This window comes from Capricornis sumatraensis, chromosome 3, assembly GCF_032405125.1.
Source record: "Capricornis sumatraensis isolate serow.1 chromosome 3, serow.2, whole genome shotgun sequence".
In the NCBI taxonomy this organism is placed as follows: domain Eukaryota; kingdom Metazoa; phylum Chordata; class Mammalia; order Artiodactyla; family Bovidae; genus Capricornis; species Capricornis sumatraensis.
The window spans coordinates 97,133,837-97,160,000 of record NC_091071.1 but is presented as its reverse complement, the minus strand read 5'-3'; the positions used below and the strand labels follow the sequence as shown (position 1 = coordinate 97,160,000).

At 39.2% G+C, this 26,164-nt stretch overlaps 1 protein-coding gene across 1 annotated transcript in view; it reads right to left on the bottom strand.

The window, feature by feature from the left end:
- The window catches only part of GTDC1 (glycosyltransferase like domain containing 1), a 433,716-nt gene that overhangs the window by 12,490 nt on the left and 395,062 nt on the right, over positions 1–26,164 (bottom strand). The window contains exon 7 of the mRNA XM_068967892.1: positions 15,059–15,168. Within this exon, the coding sequence (XP_068823993.1) occupies positions 15,059–15,168 (110 nt within the window). The remainder of the gene's footprint in view (positions 1–15,058; positions 15,169–26,164) is intronic.

Below are 26,164 nucleotides of genomic sequence, written 5' to 3'. Positions count from 1 at the left end.
CATTTTTCATAAGCACTGAACCCAGTTAAAACGTACTATGAAAAAAAAGTACTTGCTAAATTACAGAGAACTTTGTGGAAAATAAAACCTTTTCAGAAAATACAACCAAATCAGAACTCATAATTTTAGTTTGGTGCTAAGAATTTTCACTGAATAAAATAAAATACTATAGTTTGATTTGGTATTCTGATAGGTAGAGATGGTATCTTACCCTGTAGAGTTGTCTTAGGATGAGAGAAAAAGTACATAATGTACCTAGCACAATGCCTGGCACATACTCTGCAGTCAAAAAGTAGTAACTATTAGGCCAAATACATTACTCTTGGGAGCTTTGCCTTCACGGTGATAACTGCTGTGCAACTACATCTCTTCATCTTGCCCCTTTAAAACGGGTAACAATGAATTGCAGCTGCTTTCTTAGGTTTTCTTCCGTAAAATTAAAATCAAAGCAGTGTCACTTTGAGAATATAAAAGATTTTTTATGTGACATTCAAGTCTAAATAAACATAGTATATCAAAATAGATTAACTGAATATATTCACAGACCAGTACTATTTTATAATAATTTTGGCAAAAGGTCAGTGAACTTCACTGAATGTATACAACAGTATACCTACTGTGGGCAATATGCTATATTATGGTGTTGCTTAACTGTGACTAAAGGTTGTGAAATCAATTCAGACCACCATTAAAAGAAATGAGATAGAATAGAAAAGAAAGAAAATATCTCAGTGCATGCATCAAATGCAATAAGAATATGTATTACATTATGAAAGCTTTGGGTCAATTATAAATATGCCTACACATATGGGTATATTAGGTCATAATGTAAATATGTATATTGGTGTGGATCATGATCAAAAGGTTGGAGACACTGTTGTGTTAGAATATTTGGGTCATATAAAGCTGAATAATTACAACTACCATCCTGAAGACACTACTTTTATCTCAAGAACCTTAACTATGACAAACACATAGTTAAGTATAAACAAAATCCCGTGGAACTTCAAAGAAGAGAAGCAGCGTATCTCTTTTAGAGGTTAAAGAAAGTCGTTTAGGTGAGTCTTGGAAGATGGATTGAGCTTGCACAGATAGATGAGGAGGAAGGGGCTCTGGGTAGTGACAAAGTGAGTTACCTTCAGGGAACATGGAATAAACCAGGCCACATCCCAGGATACTCATGGATAAGGACTGAAGAAAGGCTAGAAAGGTAGTTGAAACTATACTGGGAAATCCTGACCAATGAGGTTTATACTTATCTGATAAGGGCAAGAGTAGAGAAGGTGAGATACATGGAAATCATCTTTAGGAAGTTGAAGTTAGCAGAAGCTTAAGGATGGAGCAGAGGGCAGCTCTAGTCACCCCATGAGAGTGGCCAGAGGATGTGACTGGCCTAGATCAGTGGTTCTTAAATACCTGAGGTGGGACTTGGGTTTCCGAGTGGAGACAGATATTGGAATGAGGAATAAAATATGTGTTGAAAAAGCATAACTATTATACTCAGTTTTTACAATTAAAACTCCAAAAATTGTCACTCCGTGAAATCCCCTTGGGGACAGGGATGTGTACCCATGTAAAAATCACTGACATTCTTTCTAGTTGTAACCTCTTTTGGATGACTTTATTTTGTGGACAAGTATGCTAAGGCTGAAAGAGGGGACATGGTTAATCATTGTAAAAACTAGAACCAGATCTTGAGCCTTCTAAACTCCAAGGCAGTGTTCATTCCACTGTACCATGTATCTGTGATGGTTTCCATTTTGCAAATGTAACAATTTAGGGAAGGAGCGATACATCTGCAAAAACTCACTCTTTGGATCCAGATAGTCACTCCCTGTTGTGCTGCTTTCTGTCAGACACTCCTGTTCTGATAGCCATTGCAGGAAACTTGAATTTGTAAAACAGTCAGGCTCTCCACCAAAGTCCCTGATTGAGGCAAATTTTATTTTGACCATACCACACTCCAAATCATGACCATATATGACTATAGGAATTCAAAAAGATAAAACTCCAAAGCAACATGTACCAAACATATTCCAAGATCTCCTATCTGTCAATCCAAGTCATAGGTACATTTGCAGCTTTCACAATCAGCGTCTGTTTCTAATTTCTATCAATGTCTTGCCTTTTTCCCATTCATTATTTAATTAACTCATCTATTTCCTTGTGTCTTCCTCTGGTGTAGATTTCTCATAAATTATAAGGACAGTTTATGAAAATTAAAGAATATTTTTCCTCAGTAATGTTTTCATAGCTATAACTTTTGAGAACAACTTCTTGAGAGATGTTTTGGGAGCTGTATTCTAGGACATATTATTTTCATGGTCTTCCCCCTGGTAGGATGGATAAATGATTTTGCCTTGAGAATTGCATGGGATTTTCTGATTTCCATATAAGAGATAGATATTCCACTTATAGAAGCTGCAGGCGTAGTGTTCAAGCAGTTTTAAAGTTTAGGCCTGATGGAATGGTATGTCTGGGGGTGATCAGGAGAAAAAGTGATTCTCAGTGGCTATGCTGAACAATGGGAGTGAGCTGTTACCAGTTACTTGTGTCTAGTAAGTCTAGTGTGTCTAGTAAGCCTAGTGAGTCTCCTGGGGTTTCCCAGGTGGTGCTAGTGATAAAGAATCCACCTGCCAATGTAGGAGATGTAAGAGATGCAAGTTTGATCCCTGGGTTGGGAATATCTTCTGGCGAAGGGAATGGCCACCCACTCCAGTATTCTTGCCTGGAGAATCTCATTGACTGAGGAGCCTGGGGGGTCCATAGGATTGCACAGAGTTGGACACGACTGAAGCGATTTAGCTCACGCACACAGTGAGCTCCTGAGCATTTGTGAGGGAAATGCAGCTGCAGAGTTCACAAACCTTTCCTGAGAAAGGAAAAGAAAGCCTCTCAAGTACATTGAACAGGAACTTCACCTTTGTCTGGGGTATCGGTGGGAGGTGGGCAGGGGAGCTTGCCCCTCCAACTGGGAGTGTTGCTGACTCTGAAACCCAGGCAGCTGTTTCTGTCTAAGAAGTCATACTCTTCACCTGCAAAGTGTCTTCTGGTCAGTTATACCACAGCCCTTTAGGGCAGCCAAGTGGCAACTGACTGTTGGCACAGTGAAATGTGCTCAGAAAATAACGGAATGATGAAGGGTGCTGGGAGCAACTTAGGAGGGAAGGAAAAGGGGGGACACAAGAGCAGAGGCACCACTGGATTTGGGATTTTGCAAACAGAGAAAGGATATGCATGTGTCTATGTGCTGAGGGGCAGAGGAATTTCAACAGTAAATAATACAAGGCATGGAAATGGATAAGTGCACAGATGTACTCAGGAGATTGGAATTCATGAGGGATTAGGTTGGGGTCAGAGTTCGAAGAACCTCATTTATTAACAGGAAATTTAAGTTCATCCCATAGCAAACCTATGAGACATGTCCTTATTCTTGTTATACTGTTGTGATCCTCTTCTTGGATGGGCTGGGTTTAGAAAGAAGACCAATAACAGTAAGTGGATGAATCAAATACCAAAGTGTCCAGAGGCTAGAAGACCAATCTGAAGGTTTTGGAAGAATTAAGGTCCCAGAATATAAGGGCCTGCATGCATGTGTGCTCAGTGGCCAAGTTTTGTCGACTCTTTGCGACCTGTAGACTGCCAGGCTCCTCTGTCCAGGGGACTTCCCAGTCAAGAATACTAGAGTGGGTTGCCATTCTCTTCTCCAGAATATAAGGGCAAAAACTGGGAAAGAGGCAGTAGAAACAAGGATGGGGCATGAGAATTACTTCCATGGGATGTTCTTTGATGTGAAATTACTGAGTCACCCCAAGGGTATAGAAACGTATACGGCTCAGGAAACATAACTTGCATTGGCTTCACCATACATACAGATATTTCCCCATTAGTTGACCAGTCTTTGTTAGGATATGCCTTTACTTTTATTGTTTTGCTTAATGTAACTGCTCTCTCATAAATTCTTTGTATTTATACTTATTTCATTAACAGAAGAATTAAAGTTTTTATTCCCCAAATTTGATTTAGCACTTATTTCCTCAGCTTATCACTATCTCTGTTGTTTATTAGTTGTGTGAGTAAAAGGCCGAGCCTTATGCTTGGCACACAATAAGAGTTCAGTAAGTTATTGTACTTTTACTCTGTTAATGTTTGTATAATCTTTTATCTGTAGCATATATTTAAAATATATAATTACTTACACAAATAATTTATTAGTTTTATTCCACAAACTTATTTGTTTTACTCAATTTCCTGTTTTCACTTAAAAATATTATAAAGTTGGGATAAGCATATTAAATTTTGTTATATAAGTGTGGTGGATGTTAATTTATATGCAAGCTGGATTTATTTCTGAATTCTTTATTTTTGTCCCTTTCTCTACCTTCATGTTTTTGAATCTGTAAAGTACTCTTTGAAAAGTTACCACTTCATATGCGTTCTGAATCTGGTAAGATGTGTTTTCCTTCATTATTCCCTTGTAAGTGATTTCTTTGATATTCTTTCTGCTTATTTCTTTATTTTGTAGGAATTTTAGAACTAGTCTGTGAGGATACATAAAGTGATATTTGGGCATCTTAATTGGAACCTTGTTAAATTTATAAATTCTCTTAAGAGATACTGTCATTTCTATCTATTCTTTCCTGTCAAGAGCATATACGCATACAAGAGTGCTAAGTTGGTTCAGCTGTATCCGACTGTTTGTGATCCTGTGGATTGTAACTTTCTAGGATCCTCTGTCCGTGGGATTCTCCAGGCAAGAATATGGGAGTGGGTGGCCATGCCCTCCTCCAGGGGATCTTCCCAACCCAGGGATTAAACCTCTGTCTCTGGTCTCTTGCACTGGCAGGCCAGGGCTTTACCACTAGCACCACCTGCAAAGCCCCAGGAGCATATATGTCTATATTTTAATCTTCCCTACTTTCCCATTATATTTTGTTGTCTTCTTCAGCAAAGGACTGGGACACAGTTTCAAATCAGATTCTTAATAACTGACTTCCCCGATCATATTCTTGGAGAATTCATGATATGCCTATTTCTAAGAATCGTACGAAGGTGGCTCTGTCTGCAGAAAATCTACCTCAGATCCATGTTATTTCAACATAAATAATGTCTCTCAGTTATAAACAGAGGGTGTTACTGCTTATTTTACTAGCTAGTCACTAGATTGTTATAAGGGTTATGGAATAATATATTCAAAATTTACCTGAAAATGTTATAATACAAACAAGGACATGGTATCATAAAATGTGATTTTTAAAATGTTTTTGTTTCCTAGACATTAAGATTTTAGAGCCATGACATCTTCTCTTCTTGGTATTCACCATATGGTGCTAGACCACAGTAGGAACTCAGTTAATACTTCTATGTTCAGGGGAAGGAACAGTGACAAAATTTGTTTAAAAAAAAAAAGAAAAAGGAATAGGTTTGGGGAAACATAGAGTCTAGAGAGAATGAGTTTATTTAATCTTACTGGCACATTTATTTCATCTCATATATAATCATATTACAATTCAACATTGATCAATATATTAATAGTTTTCCTTCTGCTGGGTCCCCCTGTAGCAAAATTTTATACCTTTATATTAATGTGATGTAAGTTATTTGTGTTTCTATTATTTCCCCCTTAGTGTAGCTGCTCTGCTGAAAATGAAATCGTAGCTGGGAGCTGAAAGAAAAGAGAGATGGGGGGAGGGGAGAATGTTACATAATTATCTGACATTTGACTCCAGAGCAAAGGATCAGGAATATGCCAAGATCACTGTAATAACCACTGTCATGCCAGATACTAACCAGAAGCTTTCCACATACTGTTCTTAACCTCAAATTAAAGGTGAACTAGAAGGAAGAACTCATTTCTGACAAAACTGGAGTTCAGGTTGTTACTTTTCTTGTAGTTTTTTCACCTCCCCACTGCCCATGGGAAAAGCTAAAACTCCTTCCACAAAGTTGGGAAAGAGGAATCCTGATGTAAGGCTTTGGCTGTTCATAGAGCAAAGTATTTGGTTTAGAATTATCATTTGTGAGAAATTATTAAATATACAGACACATTCCATTGATTTGATATCTTAAGTATTTGCTGCTGCTTCTCTTCTTCTTCTTAAAACACATACACACACACACACACACACACACACACCCCATCTCAAGGGCTAATAATGTGACCTTGTCATGAGAACTGGCCAAAGCTAAAATATTTACATTGTGAAGCTTCTAGGCTTTTTGGTTCATTTGTAACATGGAGTCTGATGGATGCTTTATGTGGCAGAATGACCTTTCAATTTTTGGATTAAAAATAATTAAAATAATGGCAAGAATGAACTTTTCAAGGTTCAGCATCATTAATGTCCTCTTCAGATACAAAATGCATTAAAGACTCACTCCATATATAAACTCTGAAGAGAAGTTCATGAGTCTTATAATAAAAACTAGACAGTATTAAAAGTTTAGAAAGTACTCTCCCCCAAATTATGTTAATGTGCCTGAAATCCTCACTATAACTCACAGGAGGTGAGACAGGGTGGGTGGTTTTATTATCATAACTATTATTATAATTTCTCTTTTCCACCCATCTCCTCTTTTGTACTGTACATATGGATTAACTGAGTTTAATCTAAAAAACTATAGGACCCAGTCTGAAACCTGACCTTCTGACTTGAATTCATAGAATCACAGTTTCTCAATTGTGGTACTACTGACATTTTAGGTTGAAGAACTCTTTGTGTGGGGACTGTCTTGTGCAGTTTAAGGGACTGTCCTGTGTCCTGGCCTCTACCCACTAGATTCCAGTAGCATCCTCCCCTCAACAGCTGTAAGAACCAAAAAGTGTCTCTGCTGCTGCTGCTGCTGCTGTTAAGTCGCTTCAGTCGTGTCCGACTCTGTGAGACCCCATAGATGGAAGCCCACCAGGCTCCCCTGTCCCTGGGATTCTCCAGGCAAGAACACTGGAGTGGGTTGCTATTTCCTTCTCTCTGGGCATTGCATTTCCTTCTCAAAATGTCTCTGGGCATTGCTAAATATCCCCTAGGGGTGGAGGGCAAAACCACTCCTGACTGACACTATAAGCTTTTCAAAGTGCCATCACCATAAGTGATAATTAACTCCATTCCCACAAAGCCCAACTCGACTTTGTATGGACTGCTTAATGGGATACAGTTGATCGATGTGCCTGCAGATACTAGCTGGGCTGTCTCCAACAAGAAGACTCTGAGCAGTACTCTCGTATTTATTAAAAGTTATTCATTCAACAGGGAAGACTCACCCAGATATCATACCAAGACACATATCTTGGATAGGCTTGATTCTTCTCTATGATGCACCATAGCTCATGATGCATATTAAACAGCCATGGGGTCAACAGTGCTTTGCATCAGCTATTTCTGCTTTCCCCCATTCTGGGCTCAAAGCAGGATTGCATTTCCTGGCCCCCTTAGTGTCGGGCAGTACCTTTCAACAAGTTCTGGACAAAGATTTGAGTGGAACCCTTTGTCCCATTAGGGCTTCCCTGGTGGCTCAGTGGTAAAGAACCCTCCTGTCAATGCAGAAGTCTTGGATTTGATTCCTGGGTCGGGAAGACACCCTGGAGAAAGAAATGGCAACCTACTCCAGTATTCTTGCCTGGGAAATTTCATGGACAAAGAAGCCTGGCAGGCTACAGTCCATGGGGTGGCAGAGTCGGACATGACTTGGTGGCTGACCACGCACACATGCAATGTCACTTTTAGGCCAGAGGAGTAACTTGCTGACGGAAGAACCTCCCAGCTTTCTCTTCCACCCGGCATAGTAACAGGTAATGCTTGTGATGGTGAAGGCTTGGGTCTCTCTCTGTAAGTTTAGGTCCCTGAGTGACCATATGAGTAGAAGACTATTGCTCACCTGCAATAAATACATAGAATGAATAAAAACATAAGTGTTAAGTGTTTTAAGCCATTGAGATTTTTAAGGCTGTTAGTTTAGCATAATTTAGCTTATTCTGACTGATGTAAGAGCTGAAATATGAGAACAGATTGAAAAATAGATTTAGGTTAAATCAAGGTCATTTATATGAAAACAGAAAATATAATATAGAACCATTTAGAGCTTCCTTGAGTCTTAGGGTTCTCTATTTTCATTCACTAATTCTCTAATATTTGGAAATCATTTCAACAAAGATTCTTATATACCTGATATGGTATGTAAACATTATTCTATTACATTAGACTTATTCTTCATTCATTCAAATAGTATTTATTGAACAGTAAATATATGCCAAGTATTATTTGGAATATCTTTCCACTTCATATTGTTTTTGACACCTTTCTTGTGATGAAGACAGATGGCAGAAAGAAGAGGGAGTTCACTCTAATGTCTGAGGAGTGATATATTTAGGAAATGAATCTGAGGCTTTGTGGGGGTTCTTTGTTTGTTTTTAAACTTTCCATTTGCATAGAAATTATTAGAGAAAATGGAAATGATTTCATACGTGCAGCCAGGAATTTTCCACCATTTTCACCTTCTGCTTTCTTACTTATAAAATAGGGATAATTTTATGGTTTCCACTTAGAGAATAATGGCAGAAAGGTGGACTGACAAGGTTTGAATTGTGGATTGAAAACTGGATGGATGTGTGATTTCAGGTAAGTGACTTAATCTCCCTGTTTCTTACTTTTTTCAGCTGTAAAATGATACAACAGAGCTTAATTTACAGGGCTGTTGTGCATTTGAATCAGTTCTAATGAGGTGGATGAAACTGGAGCCTGTTATACAGAGTGAAGTAAGTCAGAAAGAAAAACGCCAATACAGTATATTAACACATATACATGGAATTTAGAAAGATGGTAACGATGACCCTATATGTGAGACAGCAAAAGAGACACAGAGATAAAGAACAGACTTTTGGACTCTGTGGGAGAAGGCGAGGGTTGGGATGATTTGAGAGAATAGCACTGAAGCAAGTATATCACCATATGTGAAATAGATCACCAGTCCAGGTTCAATGCATGAGACAGGGCTCAGGGTCGGTGCACTGGGATGACCCTGAGGGATGGGGAGGGAGTTGAGGGGGGCGGGGCGTACAGGATGGGGGACACATGTATACCCATGGCTGATTCATGTCAATGTATGGCAAAAACCACTACAATATTGTAAAGTAATGAGCCTCCAATTAAAATTAAATTAATTAAAAGGAAAAATAGAAGGCAATGCACAAGGGGCTTCAAACAGTACCTGGCATGTCCTAAGTGCTCTAGGAACTGAGGAGTAAAGCACTGGAGTTGGACTACTTCTGTGATGCAAACATCACAAAAGATATTTTGCTTTATTCACCACTTCAACCTAAACATCTGGTTTAGTACTTGGCATAAAACATACAAAGCAGGGACTTCCCTGGTGGTCCCGTGCCTAAGAATCTGCCTTCCAATGCAGGGGGTGTGGGTTCAATTCCTGGTCAGGGAACTAATATCCCACATGCCTTGGGACAACTAAGCCCAAACACCACAACTAGAGAAGTCAGCGTGCTGCAGCTACCGAACCCGCATGCTCTGGAGCCTGCGCTCCACAGCTAGAGAAACTCCCGTGCACCACAACCAGAGGAAGTCTGTGTGCTGCAACAAAGACCCAGCACAGCCAGAATGAAATCAGAAAAACCGAAGGACATTTACTAGACACGTACAGGAGCAGGGATGAGGGGACTGACTCTCACATCCTACTCCTAGCCTTGCAACCGTCTACTACTGCCTGTCTCACACACTGTGCCCAGCGCTAAGCACTCGGAATAGTCACTGTCCTGGGTCATGCTCCTCTTTTGTAAGATGAAAGGACGATACAAAAGAGCTATAAACTATGTGGCTGTAAATGAACTAGAATCAATAATGTTACACTACCACACTTTTCAGAAAAATGGATGATAAAAACCTTGCAACAACATAATTTGAAAACAATCAACAGTATGAAAACTCTATAAAGTTGCTCTACTGTGGTTTTAATATTTTCAAAAGGAATTTAAAAGAGATTGCTGCATCAAAAAGGGCAGTAAACTCATTGGTGCTAATGCCATCGCTCAGAGAGATGCTAGCTTTTCCTACAAGCTCTGTGGAGAGGAAGGAGAAAGAAGTTGAATAAAGAGTAATTAATGTACAAACTTTCAAGCAGAATAAGTCCTGGAGATCAAAAGAATAGCATAGTGGGGACTTCCCTGGATGTCAGTGGTTAAGACTGTTTCCATTGTAGGCGGTGCAGGTTTGATCCTTGGTTGGAAACTAAGACCCCACATGCCCCATGGCCAAACAAACAACCAACCAAACAAACTCTATGCATGGTGATAATTATACAATTCTGTAAATATACCAAAAATCATTGAAATGTGCAAGTAAAGCAAGTGGAGTGTATGATATGTATATTATAATGTAATACAATTTTTTTTTAAGTATAGCATAGTCATTATAGTCAACAATACTGTATTATATACTTTGAAATTGGTTGAAGACTAGATTTTACATATTCTTATCACAAAAAAGAAATAATTATGTGATGTGAGAGAGGCCTTAGCTAGAACTACACTGATGATCATGTTGTAAATGTATCAAATTATCACACTGTACACCTTAAATGTATACAATGTTATAAGTAAATCATACCTCAAGGAAAAAAAGAGTAATCAATGGCCCTGCTGTCATGTATTAAACTTGTCTTGGTTTTGCTTGTGAAAGACAAAATCTGACCCACAAATAGTATAATCAAAGTGATTTAAACTTTCAAAGACTCAGTTTTTCCATCTATCAAATGGGATAATAATACATACTCCGCTGGGATTATCATGAGTATTACATGAAATAACTCAGCAAAGGACCAAGCAAGTAGCAAATATCTGCTTCTATTCTGTCAACAGGAGCAATGAACAGGGTAATAATAACTACTTTTGCAATTATTTACGAGAAAGCCACTTTCTCACAAATGTTAACAGTGTCCAGAGTTATTCTTCTGGCTGATACTTCATAGTTTCAACAGAGAGAGAGAGTGAGTGAGTGAGTGAAGTTGCTCAGTCGTGTCCGACTCTTTGTGACCCCATGGACTGTAGCCCACCAGAAGTTGGTGTTAAAGTATGGGTTTTAGATATGCTAATAAGGCACCTGGAAGAGGCAGCAGGCAAAGAAATGTATACCTGCTTTTGTTGTTGTTGCTGTTTAGTCACTAAATCCTGTCTGACTCTTTGTGACCCCCATGGACTATAGCCTGTCAGGCTCCTCTATACCTGCTAGGTAACCCTTTGTGTGAAGTGCTAGATGGTGAGTTGGGGGAAAAAATGCTTAGAGAAACACTTGGGTCAGAAAACAAGAAAATGGAAATGTAGCATAGCACAGTGGTTAAAAATACTATATAGTTATGTGGCCTCACTTAACGTCTCTGTACCTTGGTGTACCTTGGTACCTTAGTGTAGTTTCCCCCACTAAGGAAAATGGAGATAGTAATGCTGAACAAGACTGCTAAGAGGTTAAAGATTTAACATTTATAAATGGCTTAGAACAATGCCTAAAATACACCAAGTGCTATATTAGTGCTTGTCAAGCCCGAACAGTGATACAAACAACGAAAGTTACACAAAGTGTCCCGTTAGGAAACCTTTGGAGTAAAGACTGGCAATGTGGCCGTCTAGGAGCACAACCTGGAAAGCCATCAGACTCATTCATCAAGCCAACAACTCGCGCTCTTCTCATGTGCAAGGTGAAGTGCTGCAGCCTGAAAGAGCTGATTCACGTTTGACATGACAGATGGGCCAGAGGCGAAGGCAGAAGGGAGTACCAGCTGAGACTGGGAACAACAGAAGTGTGTGCACAGGTAACAGGACTCTTCCTATGGTCATCCACAGCATCCCATAGTGAGCCACAGCATTTTAGGTATGTGTTGATTATATGGAAGTGTCTCCCCAAGGCAGGGCTCCCTGAGGTGCAGGCTGCATCCTGTTCACCGTAAAATCCCTCTTCCAAGGTGCTCAATAAGTATGTGTTGAGGTCAGGCCAAAGTGAGCAAAAGATTGAGCCTGTAATTACTGAGCACTCAGTTCTCAGGCCCCTAATTGCTCCCCATCCCACTTTCAATCCCCAAGATGCTGCTCTAAATTGCTAAACGGGTGGGAAGGGAGAGCTGTGATTCCAAAAACATGGCCCTTTGAGGAAAAACCTAGTCTTCTTTGTAGTGGTGGCTTAAAATTACCCAACAGTGAAGCTGGCTGAGATGCCCTCTGCTTAGTTGTATTCTCCAGCCACTTTCCTCAGTTCATCCACAAACACCTCAATACTGGCACAAACGAGACTGAAATCACCAGCTTTGCAAATAAGCTGATTTTTTTTCTTCCTTCTTTCTCGACAGCCATCCATCTACCAAATTCTTTTCCGTGTTTTCCTTAAGAATCTCTCTCTCCTACAGCCCTCTCACTAATCTTTCTGCCTCCAACCACCACACTGATGCTGAAGCTGAAGCCCCAATACTTTGGCCACCTGTTGTAAAGAGCTGACTCATTGGAAAAGACCCTGATGCTGGGAAAGATTGAGGGCAGGAGAAGGGGATGACAGAGGATGAGATGGTTGGATGATATCACCGACTCAATGGACATGATTTTGAGCAAACTCCAGGAAATAGTGGAAGACAGGGAAGTCTGGCGTGCTGCAGTCCCTAGGGTCACAAACAGTCGGACATGACTTAGCGACTGAACAGAAACAAACCACTTCACAGAATCCATGCTCGGATGACTCTGCAATCTTACTGTGATTCTGCCTACATATCACTGCAACAGAAACCTTCCTAAAATACAGGTTTCATCATATCTCTTTCCAGTTCAAGACTAAGGTTCCCTATTTTTTACCTTTACTTAACCTACTTTGCAGATCCCCCGTACTTTGGCTCTACCCTGTCTATGTATTACTTACTTACTAACTTTTGTATGCAGAATCTTCTCTTCTACTTAGGGATCTCCTAGCACTAATCCCTGAAATTGTTCTCTCATTTCAGTATAATATCTGTAATATTTGCTTCTCCATGCTTTTCCCATGTTGCTTCCCCTTTTGCAATCCTAATCCTAATCCTCTGGCTATTCAAGTGCTACCCCTTCAATTAACATGCTACTCTAAACCACATGTGTCAGTACTCATGTATAATTATATTATCCTGTGTTTCCCTTCCTGTTTCCTCTGCTTACACAAAACTGTTCCTTCTTTAAGAAAACTATAGACTGCTCGAAGGCGGGAAGTTCACAGTATTTTTACCTGTTTACCCAATAAACATTCACAGAGTTCCAGCCTTGTGTCAAGCACTGCACTAGGCTTTGAGGAACAGTGATGAATGAGATAGTCACAACCCTTGTCTATCCAGCACCTATGTTCTATTTAATGTTTGTGTGTATGTGTGGCAGTGAGATAAGAAATTTCACATAATTATATGATTAGAAACTAAGGAAAGTATCATAAGTAAAAGTATAGGGTGCCATGAGACCATGATAAAGTTTCACACTGAAAGAAAATACACTGGAGCTGAGATCACATGAATAACAAACAAATAGGCAAATGTCCCAGAGAAGGCAATGGCACCCCACTCCAGTACTTTTGCCTGGAAAATCCCATGGACGGAGGAGCCTGGTAGGCTGCAGTCCATGGGGTCGCTAAGAGTCGGACACGACTGAGAGACTTCACTTTCACTTTTCACTTTCATGCATTGGAGAAGGAAATGACAACCCACTCCAGTGTTCTTGCCTAGAGACTCCCAGGGATGGGGGAGCCTGGTAGGCTGCTGTCGACGGGGTTGCACGGAGTCGGATACGACTGAAGTGACTTAGCAGCAGCAGCAGGTAAATGTCCAGAGATTTAAAGAAGTTTGCAACCTTAGAGGAACTAAAAAGAGGCTGGTGTCCACAAGTGCAGGGGGCAGAGGCTGAGCCATATCAGATGAGGCTACTGAGGTACAAGCTGGGTGTACTTCCTCACATCACACCAGAATCACAAAGTACTGGCTAAGTGAGGGTAACATGTTTACATGGTCCTTAAAGGAAATGGCAACCCACCCCAGTATTCTTGCCTGGAAAATCCCATGGATGGAGGAGCCTGGTAGGCTACATTCATCGGGTTGCAAAGAGTTGGACATGACTGAGTGACTAACACTTTTATGAACTTTCCTTGTCTGCATACTTGGGGTTTGGGCTTCCCAGGTGGCTCAGGGGTAAAGAATCTGCCTGCCAATGCAGGAGATGCAGGTTCCATCCCTGAGTTGGGAAGATTCCCTGGAGAAGGAAATGACAACTCACTCCAGTATTCTTACCTGGGAAATTCCATGCACGGAGGAACATGGCGGGGTTCAGTCCATGGAGTCGCAAAGAGTCAGACAAGACTTAGCAACTGAGAACCCACTCATGCATACTTGGAGTTTACAAAAAAAGTTGAATATCCAAAACTTAAAAAACAGGAACATTTAAGACCTTAGAATGGTGGTCAAGATTCCCATCTTCTGACACAGACATGCTCAGTGAGGATGCAGGGTGAAGGAAATGGTTCAGAAGAAGCTCCCTATGGCATTAGTGATGAGAAGACTTGCTGCTCTCTGCTTCAGATTTCTGTTTGCTTTCTCAAGTTCAATTAAAAAAGCGTGGACCAATGACAACTATGATATGTATCTACTCTGCTTTACAAGTTTGATGCCAAAATGCTTTACACAGGCCACCTAACAGATGGTAATGTATTTTAGCCATTACCAGAGTCGGATTCAAACCAGTGACCCTGAGGTGAGAGGTTGTATATCCAATTAAAAATTCCCACTTTCCTTAACTGTTAAGATGCCTAAAGCAATATATTTTATTTACATCAAGATGCATTGTATAAACTATATTTGATAAAAGAGATGACTTCACGTTCTCAACTTAAATCAAAGAATGCTTACTTAAGTATTTTTTTAATTGAATCACACTTTAATGCCATCGTATAATCTTTCGGTTAACAGTGCTCATCTTGATTATTCTAACAAAGGGAAACATGGAAATTAATACTTAAGTTGTAGAGCTTATATCATCTATAAAAATACACACTAGAAAATACAAGAGAGATACCTGGGACATCTGTGAAGGTTTCTCCAAGGACAGATACGTGGAAATTGAGTCCTAAGTCCTTAAGATGCATCAGTACCTTAAAAAAACTCTCTGGATCTTTATCATGCTCCCTGGAAGTAAAAACACAAAATGTAACTTGTGATATCTTAGGGCATGTATTAGGAAAAGAGTTTTCACTTCTCATAGGCTCAGTTCCTCTCTTGGTCTCCTGTTAGAGCCTCTGGCATCACAGCAGAGATCTTCCCCCACCCTTATACTGTAGCATTATTGTTGTGTGTGTTCATGAATTTAACTTCGCCAGGCTCCTCTGTCCACGGGATTCTCCAGTCAAGAATACTGGAGTGGGTAGCCAACTTCTTCTCCAGGGGATCTACCCAACCCAGGGATTGAACCTGGGTCTCTTGCATTGCAGAGAGATTCTTTACCATCTGAACCACCAGGGAACCCCTAACTTCTCTATCATGGATTGAAATTCAGTCCTATCAAAGTTTTAAAGCTCTGCAGCTTTTCATTAAGGAAAAAATTTTTCATGTTTTTCACATTTTGGGGTTAGAACATAGAAAGTCTGAGCTTTCTGGGTGGCTCACCGGTAAAGAATCTGTCTGGGATGCAGAGACACCACAGGTTCGATCCCTGGGTTGGGAAGATCCCTTGGAGGAGGGCATGGCAACCCATTCCAGTATTCTTGCCTTGGAGAATCCCATGGACAGAGGAGCCTGGCAGGCTACAGTCCACAGGGTCGCACAGAGTGGGACATAACTTAAGTGACTGAGCAGGCATGCATAGAAAGTCTAGTGTATTTTCCTTTCTCCTAAAATGGTTAATTTTCCACTTAACACAGGTTTTTAACAAAAGAAAAGATCAGTCTTCAAACGACAATTCTCTACTGATCATGAGAATGTACCAAAGATGCTTTTCATTTCCGTGAGTCTGAATACCACCCTCTCACATTTACTGAGCTTCTTTGTGTCCACAAGGAATACACAATTTAGGGAGTGAGATTACATACTCTCTCACTAATCTCTCATTTTAAATAATTGAATGGAGAATTATAAATACATCAAAAGGGGGTAGGCCTGAGTCTAAGTCTGCTGAGTATTAACTTAGGAGTGGAGGTTAGTCAACACATAAAAGAACAGTAATAAAGATAATTCTTTCACTTAGTAGAAGCTTTGAAAAACATGGATTATTTTTGTTTGTTTAGCTTGCCAGTCTTCTTTGTAATGACAGAATGAGAGGCTAAAGGACACTAAAATTAAAAAAAAAATTCACCAATTCAAAAAATCACACTAAAATGGAATGAGTTATTTTTTACATTCTAAGGTGTGAATATTTCAGTATTTCTTGCAGTTAATTACACTGTTTTAAATTATCTTATTTCAGACAGATGTGGACCAGATGTCTTCAAAATATTTGCTTTTTTATTTATAATTCAGAATTTAAACTTATTTTCTATATTACAGAGGAATAGTTATATATCAGCAATTGAATTTCTCATTTACCAACTAATTATGTAAAATAAATCTGTAAATTGATCAAACTGCTATATGAAATATGAAAATTACATCATTCAGGAAATCTCATGAAAAATGACATCTGCAACCCTAAATGTGTTAATTCACAATTCAGTCAATATTTTCAGTATCAAGAATTAAAACAAATGCATCTTCTGATTAACATTTTAAAACGGCATTTATAATCTCCTGGAATTGTAAGATCTTATAGAATTAGAGTTCTGTAACAATTTATTTTAAGCTCTGTATCTCTCAGTTTGATTTGGTTCAAATAACAAAGAAAGCAGTGGTAAAATGTTCATTGCTTTTTAAGATGACAGGTATTACATACATGTACTATTGGGAAGTTTTGGGGGTAATTCTCATATATTCTACCGCAATGGGCAAGAACAAAGATTTTAAATATTTAGAGAATACCCCATATGCTATCTTCAACCACAATTAAATAGCTGCCACCTAATCTGTAACACAGGTTATTTTACTCTGGAAATACTTAGATGAAAAGAATGGAAACAATATAACATATTTTAAAGAGGGAGAAACACTACAGGGAAATTTAGCCACTCGATTCTCTAAAGTTTTCATTCTGAGTTACAAAAATTTTCACTACGGTTCCGTAGGAGAATATCTATTCTAAATATTTTCTGCTGCTTGTTTGTTGGTTGGTTTGTTTGCTTTGTATTGAAATAAAAGTAGATGCAGTTTGGGATTGGAAGGATGTTTAATTGGGTAGAAGCTGTACTTCTTAAAAAATTCCAGGGTGAAGATTTTCAAAGAAGTAGGCTCCACAAACCTATATTTTCAGTGTTTCTATACAAGATAAATGCATGACAATCCTACTGTATTCTTAACATATTTTTTATAGGTGGACAAAAGCTTTCATATTCAATAGTCACTTTGCATAAGAACACAAAAGAGGTTTGTATAGATCCCCTCTCTTTCTGTTTAAACTGTAATATATGGATGAATGTAAGGTGAGATTTTTCTTCTGCATAATTATCCCTCAGAAAAAGAGGCATTTTATCTAAAATCCTTATAAAGTCTCTCATAATATCTGGCACTCTCTCACTTTATTTTTTACAAAGTACAGTTTAAGGAAGTTGCCTTAAACCTAAGACACCAATTGATGAGAATTTTCAATAGTTTTAGCAGTCATTCACTTGATGGGACCGGTAAAAACAGAAGTCAAGGAATTTAATACAGAGTTAGTAATTATTTGGGGAGATATGACTTAATAATTGAAAGTACTGTTGAAAACAAGTATTTTAAAGATCACTAAAAAAAAAGTAACAGAGTAAGTGGTTACTAGAGACCATGAGTAGTAAGTGGGTTTTTAAGCTGGAGAAAAGATTTCCAGGGACAGAATCATACATCCTCACAATCTTGTACCCCAAAACTACTTAGACTAAATTCCAGATGACAGGTGATAGAAACATGCCAGCTGCCCGAAAAGGTGGTACCTTTCTGACATCAAGAATGCATGGGAGGGGGGAGCCGAACTAAAACTGTTTCATGAACTATAAGACTGAGGAAAGAGAAATACCTGTAAAAATACTCTATGTTTGGTATGTGTTTTAAAGTATTATTTATATCTAAATTAGTGCATTATATATTACAAGTAGACACTTGACTATTTCATCTATGTCTTTTTCAGTTTACATAGTCAATTCAGCTGAAAAGTTTTCTCGGTTTTCTCTAGACAAACCAGAAGTTGCCTACTATTCAGAGGATCATTAAAGACGTGAATGGATATTTAATAGCCATATAGCAAGGCCTGGATATATCAATGGTAGATCTCAATATATTCTGTCAAGAGAGGAACTCATTGCAGATATCCAATGAATTATCCATGGATCTTATCCTAGCAACCATGATATTAATGAACCCATTTAGTAGAATATGTGAATCTGTCTCAAATTCTTTTCTAAGAAATCTAATGTGAAATTCTCATACTTATGATTTTAGCATAAGGCATGAAACATAGGATGAGTGAGTGAGTGAGTGAGTGAGGTCGCTCAGTCGTGTCTGACTCTTTGCGACCCCATAGACTGTAGCGTACCAGGCTCCTCTGTCCATGGGAGTTTCCAGGCAACAGTACTGGAGTGGATTGCCATTTCCTTCTCCAGGGGATCTTCCCAACCCAGGGCTCGAACCTATGTCTCCTGCATTGTAGACAGACGTCTGAGCCACCAGGGGATGGAGGATTTAAAGATAATATTTTAAGGGCCCCTTTTTATGAACAGCTGACAAGATTAAACACATTTTTATAATATAGTCAATTCTCTATAGCCATATTTGAAGACTATGGATTCCTAAACACTCTTCTGCTCTTATCCACTGTTGGTGGTAATATAAAGTACAACAATATTTTAGAGGGCAATTTGGTAATGTACATAATAAGCCTTGAATTATACATAACTCTTGCTATAGTAATTCCAATTCTAATTCCAATTAGAAAATTTACTCTCTGAAATAAGGAGGTGCATAGAAATTCAGTCAAGGTAAGTTTTTAATAGCATTGTTTACAAAGGCAATGATTTGTAAACAACCTAATGGGATGATAAATATATTTTGACACATACATACGAAGGCTGTATATTGTCACCCTGTTTATTTAACTTGTATGCAGAGTACATCATGAGAAACACTGGGCTGGAAGAAGCACAAGCCGGAATCAAGATTGCCGGGAGAAATATCAATAAACTCAGATATGCGGATGATACCACCCTTATGGCAGAAAGTGAAGAGGAACTAAAAAGCCTCTTGATGAGAGTGAAAGAGGAGAGTAAAAAAGTTGGCTTAAAGCTCAACGTTCAGAAAACAAAGATCACGGCATCCGGTCCTATCACTTCATGGCAAATAGATGGGGAAACAGTGGAAACAGTGTCAGACTTTATTTTTTTGGGCTCCAAAATCACTGCAGATGGTGATTGGAGCCATGAAATTAAAAGACGCTTACTCCTTGGAAGAAAAGTTATGACCAACCTAGATAGCATATTCAAAAGCAGAGACATTACTTTGCCAACAAAGGTCCATCTAGTCAAGGCTATGGTTTTTCCTGTGGTCATGTATGGATGCAAGAGTTGGACTGTGAAGAAAGCTGAGCGCCGAAGAATTGCTGCTTTTGAATTGTGGTGTTGGAGAAGACTCTTGAGAGTCCCTTGACTGCAAGGAGATCCAACCAGTCCATTCTAAAGGAGATCAGCCCTGGGTGTTCTTTGGAAGGAATGATACTAAAGCTGAAACTCCAGTACTTTGGCCACCTCATGTGAAGAGCTGACTCATTGAAAAAGACTCTGATGCTGGGAGGGATTGGGGGCAAGAGGAAAAGGGGACGACAGAGGATGAGATGGCTAGATGGCATCACCGACTGGATGGACGTGAGTCTGAGTGAACTCTGGGAGTTGGTGATGGACAGGGAGGCCTGGCGTGCTGCAATTCATGGGGTCACAAAAGAGTCAGACATGACTGAACGACTGAAATGAACTGAACTGATATGATACAATACCATGCAGCCACGAAAAATAATTTTGCAGAAGTATATTTTTTGACATGCAAAATACTGTTAGGTAAAAGGGAAGTGATAGAGTACCAGGTAAACTATACTGAAATATATATGTTTATGTGTAGGGGATATATTATAAATGTCTTTTTTTTACTTGTTTTGTATCATTCTTTTAGTAAATCTTTTTTATATAAATCATTTTCAAGCTTTAAGGAATCACCTCTCTCTAAGATTCTGCCATACAATTGTATTCATAAAGGTTTTTGCCTAACTCTGTAGCATTTTCAGTATTTATAGTGGCACATTTATTCATTGCCTGTGACACTTCCATATTTGACAGCTGCCCATCAAGCTAACTTGATTCATCATAAAACATTCTAGAAGATGAGTCAGAGTCCAAGTCTCCCAACAATTCCCACATTCTTGACTAGGTAAGAATGAAACAGTCTGGCTGGGAACGCATTTCTCCGCAGCCCAACTATGGCAGAAGAGACCAGCACAGAATATTTCAGGCTTACTGGAAGCAGCAGATATAGCAAGAACAGCTTTTATTCCCAAATATTATTCAGAACATTTGAAAAGCATAAACTGTTTCCATGTGTTTTTTCTTCCTATATCTGTTCTCTCTCTGTCGCCTTTCCCATTTAGTTTTTTTAGAGCTAACTTTCTTCTTATTCTTAACATTCATTCAGTAAATATTTATTGAGGATTGCTAAGTTCTCCATACTTGTCACTTATACTCAACTGTTACCCTTTCCTGTTTTCCCACATAACATTATACTTACTGAATGCAATCACTTTGATCTAATTCCTTGCCTTGCCTGGGCAGAAACCTGGCTCTTTTCAGGTGCCATAGCTTTCCCGTATCACTCTGGATTGAGAGGTCCATGAGGAAAAGATAAATGATGCCGGCTTTGTTTACTGCTAAGTACCTAGTGCCTTGCTAGTGGAAGACATTCCTTGTATGCATCAATATTCAGTTCTCTTCTTCTGGGCATACAGAAGACTCCATGTTCATCCCCTAGAAGTAGGAGAGGCCACAGGACTAGATTTGACCAATGGATTGCCAGCTAAGTGATGTGCATCACTTCCAGGTAGAAATTTCTAAGAGCAGTTCTGGACAGCACTTTCTCTGTTGTAGTGATCCTTGAAGAGGTCTTATATCAAGATGGTTAGGATAAAAGACTGAAGTGATCTGGACTGCTACATGGAGAAGAGATGCCCAATAAAGCCACCTAAATAAACAGCAGACTCCTAGTTAGTGGGAGAATTAAACTTCTGCTGTGTTTAAGCAAATGAGAGTAAGGGGTCTTTATTACTTCAGTATACGGTGGCCTATGCTGACTAATACATTATCTGCTGCATACAATTAACTGCTCTAAAAATATCCGTCAAATGAATAAAGGTGTAGGAAAAATGATTTACATTTACAGAGCTCCTGCTATGTTCAACGTCCTACACTAGGCACCTGATCATAACCTTAAAGCCTCTCAACTAAGTGGTCATACAAATATAACTATTCCTTCAATCACGATCACACAGAAGAAATTGCATCTGCATTTGAAATCATGTCAAATTACTCTAAAGTCATATTCTTTCTTCTGTACAGTTTTTGACTTCTTCCTTTCTTTCTTCCTACATATAATGAGAAGGAAAAGAGAGCTGGTACCTTCAGTCCGTGGTATTGTTTCCAGATCACCAAGCAGTGAACAATTCTGAGATTGCTACTTGAAGTTAAAACCCACTGGATAAGATGTGGCAATAAGAAAACGGGGAAGTAACGTGGGATTATATGATTTCTCCAACATCATGGTTTCAAACTTCTTCATCTTTTCTTATACCCTCCACCTTTGCTTCTTTGTTATGAAGTACCATGTTGCTTTCAAATTCAGTCATGTGTTCCTCATTCCAAAACATAAGGCTTCTGTCTGCCACTCTCTGCTACATGTTGTGACCACTTACCTCTCTATTATCCTTCTATTATCCCTCTATATGTCTGCCAACAATGATCAGTTTCGGCTTCCTGCCGCAGGTGCTGCTTCTGCTTTTAAAATGGTGCTTTGCATAGAATTCAACAGATAGTCTTATGTGGCATCAACTTCTCAACCTCTCCCTCCCTCTGATATCTACCAGTGCCTTCCTTTCTCTAACTCCACCAGCCCTTTCCACCATCATTTAGTTACAGGTGACTAGAGCCAAGAATATTCACTATGGTTTTCTCTGAATGTTATTCACACTGCATTCTGCCCTTTACTTTCAGAGGAAGAATGAAGTGTACATTTCAGAGAAAAGTGGCTCTGCCACTCACCAGAGATATGACTATTTATTTGTATGTTGTATAAACTCACATAGCCTCAGTTTTCTCATCTTTAGACAGGGGTAAAAATAATATCTACATTTAAAACAATGTTAGGGATGAAGTGCCTGATACTTTGCAGGAACACAATAAACTCTCATTCTCTTCATCTTTGGTATTTGTGGCATTTTAATATTTTAGAAATGTTAACCAGTTTAGTCCATCTCCCTGCCACCCCAACATATTCAAGAAAATAAGATGGTTTATGTTCATTACTTTGGGGAAGGTATGACCCAGAGGAAAATCTCCTAACCCCCACAAAAAAGGGAGAGTCATCTTGGCTGGTCACGGGAGCAAAAGCATTTGCAGAAATGGTAAGGGTTTCAGACAGGTACAAGTATATAAGCAAAATGGCATGTGAATGGAGCACATACCCTCCTGCACCAGGTCAGTGTTCCACCTCTAGACAAGAAAAATGGAGGACTGATGGGGCAGACTGGAGGAGAAGAGAAGTGTGAGAGTCCTCGAGCCATGCGCTGCACTTCCTGGGTGAGGCAGAAGCATGACTCCAGACAGTGAATGTCTGAGGGTGTGCACACAGTACTGGGGACGTCTGTGAGAGAATCCTGAGCTACACAGGCATCAACTTGGAGCCGGGATTTCCTTGAATGTCATAGAAAAATCACAGAGCTACTGATAGACTGATGGAAGCAAGGGATCCCTCAGCAGTGGCCTGAGAGGAATAAGGACCAGGAAAATGGAAGACACGAGAGTCTTGATGGCTTGAGCTTTCCATCACCATATCGAAATGGCCACTGTACAGAAATTAAGTCACAGAAAAATAGAATTCTAATTTATGCCTATCAGGGTTTCAAGCCACCTGCACATTCATACTCTCATCTTTCCTTTCAAGAGCAGAGGCAGAGATGTCTGCCTTTCCACATTCTAAGTCTGTTAGAGCTCTAGATGTTCTAGCTTGTATCTTCTTGAGAAATCTGCATTCTCATGGTCAGTTTCCTTCCTACAACGCGCGGTCCTATTCCTTCCTCCACAATTTCTTCATGTGGATCTTGGGCATTTTTGAGTTATCCTTTTGACCTGACACCATTTATCGACAACTGTTCCAATAATGCACTCCTTTAGGTGACTGTTCACAGGTCCTTTCATCTTAGAATCCGAGCTATATCCTCCTTTCCTACCTCCTGGGTCTTTCCCACATCTTCACTCCCATTCTCTCATTCTCTTCGATGAGAATGCTCGCCAACAATACTAATACCCACCTGTGTCCTCCTTCATTCTCATTTCATATTTCCTCCTACATTTGATACCACTGACTTTCTCAGAAGCAATCCTTGCCTGGTTTCCAAATAGTGTATTTAGACTACAACCTAATGACCTCCTCCATGAAATCTTCCCACTCATTCCATCCAGCAGGCCACCCAGTGAAAACCAAATTCAAGGAATCATTTTTCCCAGTAGGTCCCTCAACATGATTCCCTTTTAAACTTCCCTCTGCTGAAAGTTCAGACCCCCCAGGTTTCTGTTGAACGATTCCCACTCTTCCTGGATACTGTAGACAGTAATTTCATTCAGCTGTCTAACTTGTCAATGACCTCTCTTTTTCTACAGTTTTTGCCAGAAAGCTCACAGAAACCCATGACTCAAATAACTGGTCTGCCATGAAGTGTCTTAATTAAGATAAACTGGGTCTTTCCCACTCTTGGGATGTTACTTAGCAGCTACTGTTACACATACTTTTAAACCATCACAATGTATGTAATTACTTTCTCTCAGACCTGGGAGTTTCTATGGAACTAAGCCCTTTCCCCAACTCATTACTAAGTCCTTCTGTTTCCTTCCATAATAACGTTTTTCCTTGTCAACTGTGGTGACCTGAGCTGTAATTTGAGACTGAGTAATCATTTAGATTTTCTTTTGGACTGTAACATTTCCCTCAAGAGATATGTAGAAAACACATTCAGCTCTCAGAGTGTGCATGTGTGTCTGACTCTTTACAACCCTGTGGACTGTAGCCTGCCAGGCTCCTCCGTCCATGGGGTTTCCAAGGCAAGAATACTGGCGTACCTTGCCATTTCCTCCTCCAGGGGATCTTCCCGAACCAAGGACTGAACCTGTGACTCATGTTTCGTCTGCATCACAGGTGAATTCTTTACCACTGAGTCACTGAGGAAGCGCACATTCAATCGCTTACTGGTTATTCTGAGAACTACTCCTGTAGAGAGAACTTTCTCTCGGGAGAAGACTAGGAAATTCTTTGACATTACTGAGAATTGTTGTGTTTCTACTTCTCATAAAGGAAGATGCATAATTTTTGTTTCCTGCTTTATCCTGACTTCCAGGAAGCTTACAGTTAAATTTTCACATTCAATCTCAGCATCGGTCAAATGGAAATAACAGTACCAGAAAATATAATAGAAATTTTGAAACTCATTGGATGAGCTCAATAATAGGATATTGCAGAGAACAGAATCAGTGTTCTTGAGGTAAACAGAATTTACCCAATGCAAACAACAGCGAAAATGGACAAAAAGAAAAAATAAGAAAGAACTGAACCTCAGGGAGTAGTAGGACAGGAACAATTTCTTACACCTGTATGTGAATCTATAATTATTTCAGTATGAATTTCAATGATAAAAATGCATGTCCATTGCATTAAAAATAATTCTGAAATATATGATGTATGCATTGAAAGCCCTATTTTCTGACTCTCCTGATTCTACTCCTCAAATGCAAGCACTATTAATAACTGGTGAGTAGGCTTCCTGACCAATTTCTATGCATATGCACAAATATATATTTGTGTGAGTGCATTTTTATTTGTTTTAGTTTATAAACATGAGATTACTATCATTCTGTACTTTCCATTTTCACTAAATGCATCACATATATCTACATACATCAGTGCATATAGATACCTAATTTAATAATGTTTATCTAATATTTCACAGTTTAAAGTAAATTCTCCTACTAATGGACATTTACATTAGTTCTAATTCAATGACATTTCAAACCATACATCTAGTTCTTTTTATAACATTCAAATTTCTCTTTTGTGGAATCCTATTTGTTCTCGTTTTTCCTACTACCCTGCAAATGTAGCCATCTCAAATCTCTAACGATGATCTCTTTCCCCTTTCCTACAATGTTTGCCTACCTTATGGAACCATAGCACTTTCAAAGTTTCTCCTACTCACTCTACTATGTTGTAAGTTCCCTGAGGGCAGAGCTCACCCTCTGTTTAACCTGTATTCCTCCTGTGCAGAATTAGGCCTGGCATATAGTTTAAAAAGTTATTATTCTGAGTTGACTCTAAATCTAGTTCACCTCTCATGAATATTTTTATTGCCACCAACTATAAATTACCTTTTTAATTATTTATATAATGAGGTGACTACACAGGAGTTTTCACGTGGCTCTTCCAAAGACAACTCATCTCTAATACTTAAAAACTAAACTGCTGCCTTGTCAAATACAGCATTAACGACTGAGCTCCTCTCCTGTACTGACACATATTCCTCCGCCCAGTGTTCTAGGACTCAAGCATGATTCATTTCTGAACACAAAGGAGCTGCTTCCCAGTAGTCCTGATAAGCAACCCATAACCAATCTTGCCATTCTTCCCATACAGATAATTTAAGATTTGCTTGATAATCCATTTTTATAGTACAACGTTATCACCTCATACTTGACAATACCAGTGACTTTCAGACTTTCCCTCTGCCAACTCAGCCTCCAGAATAATTCCTACATTATCTTCTTCTATATGACTT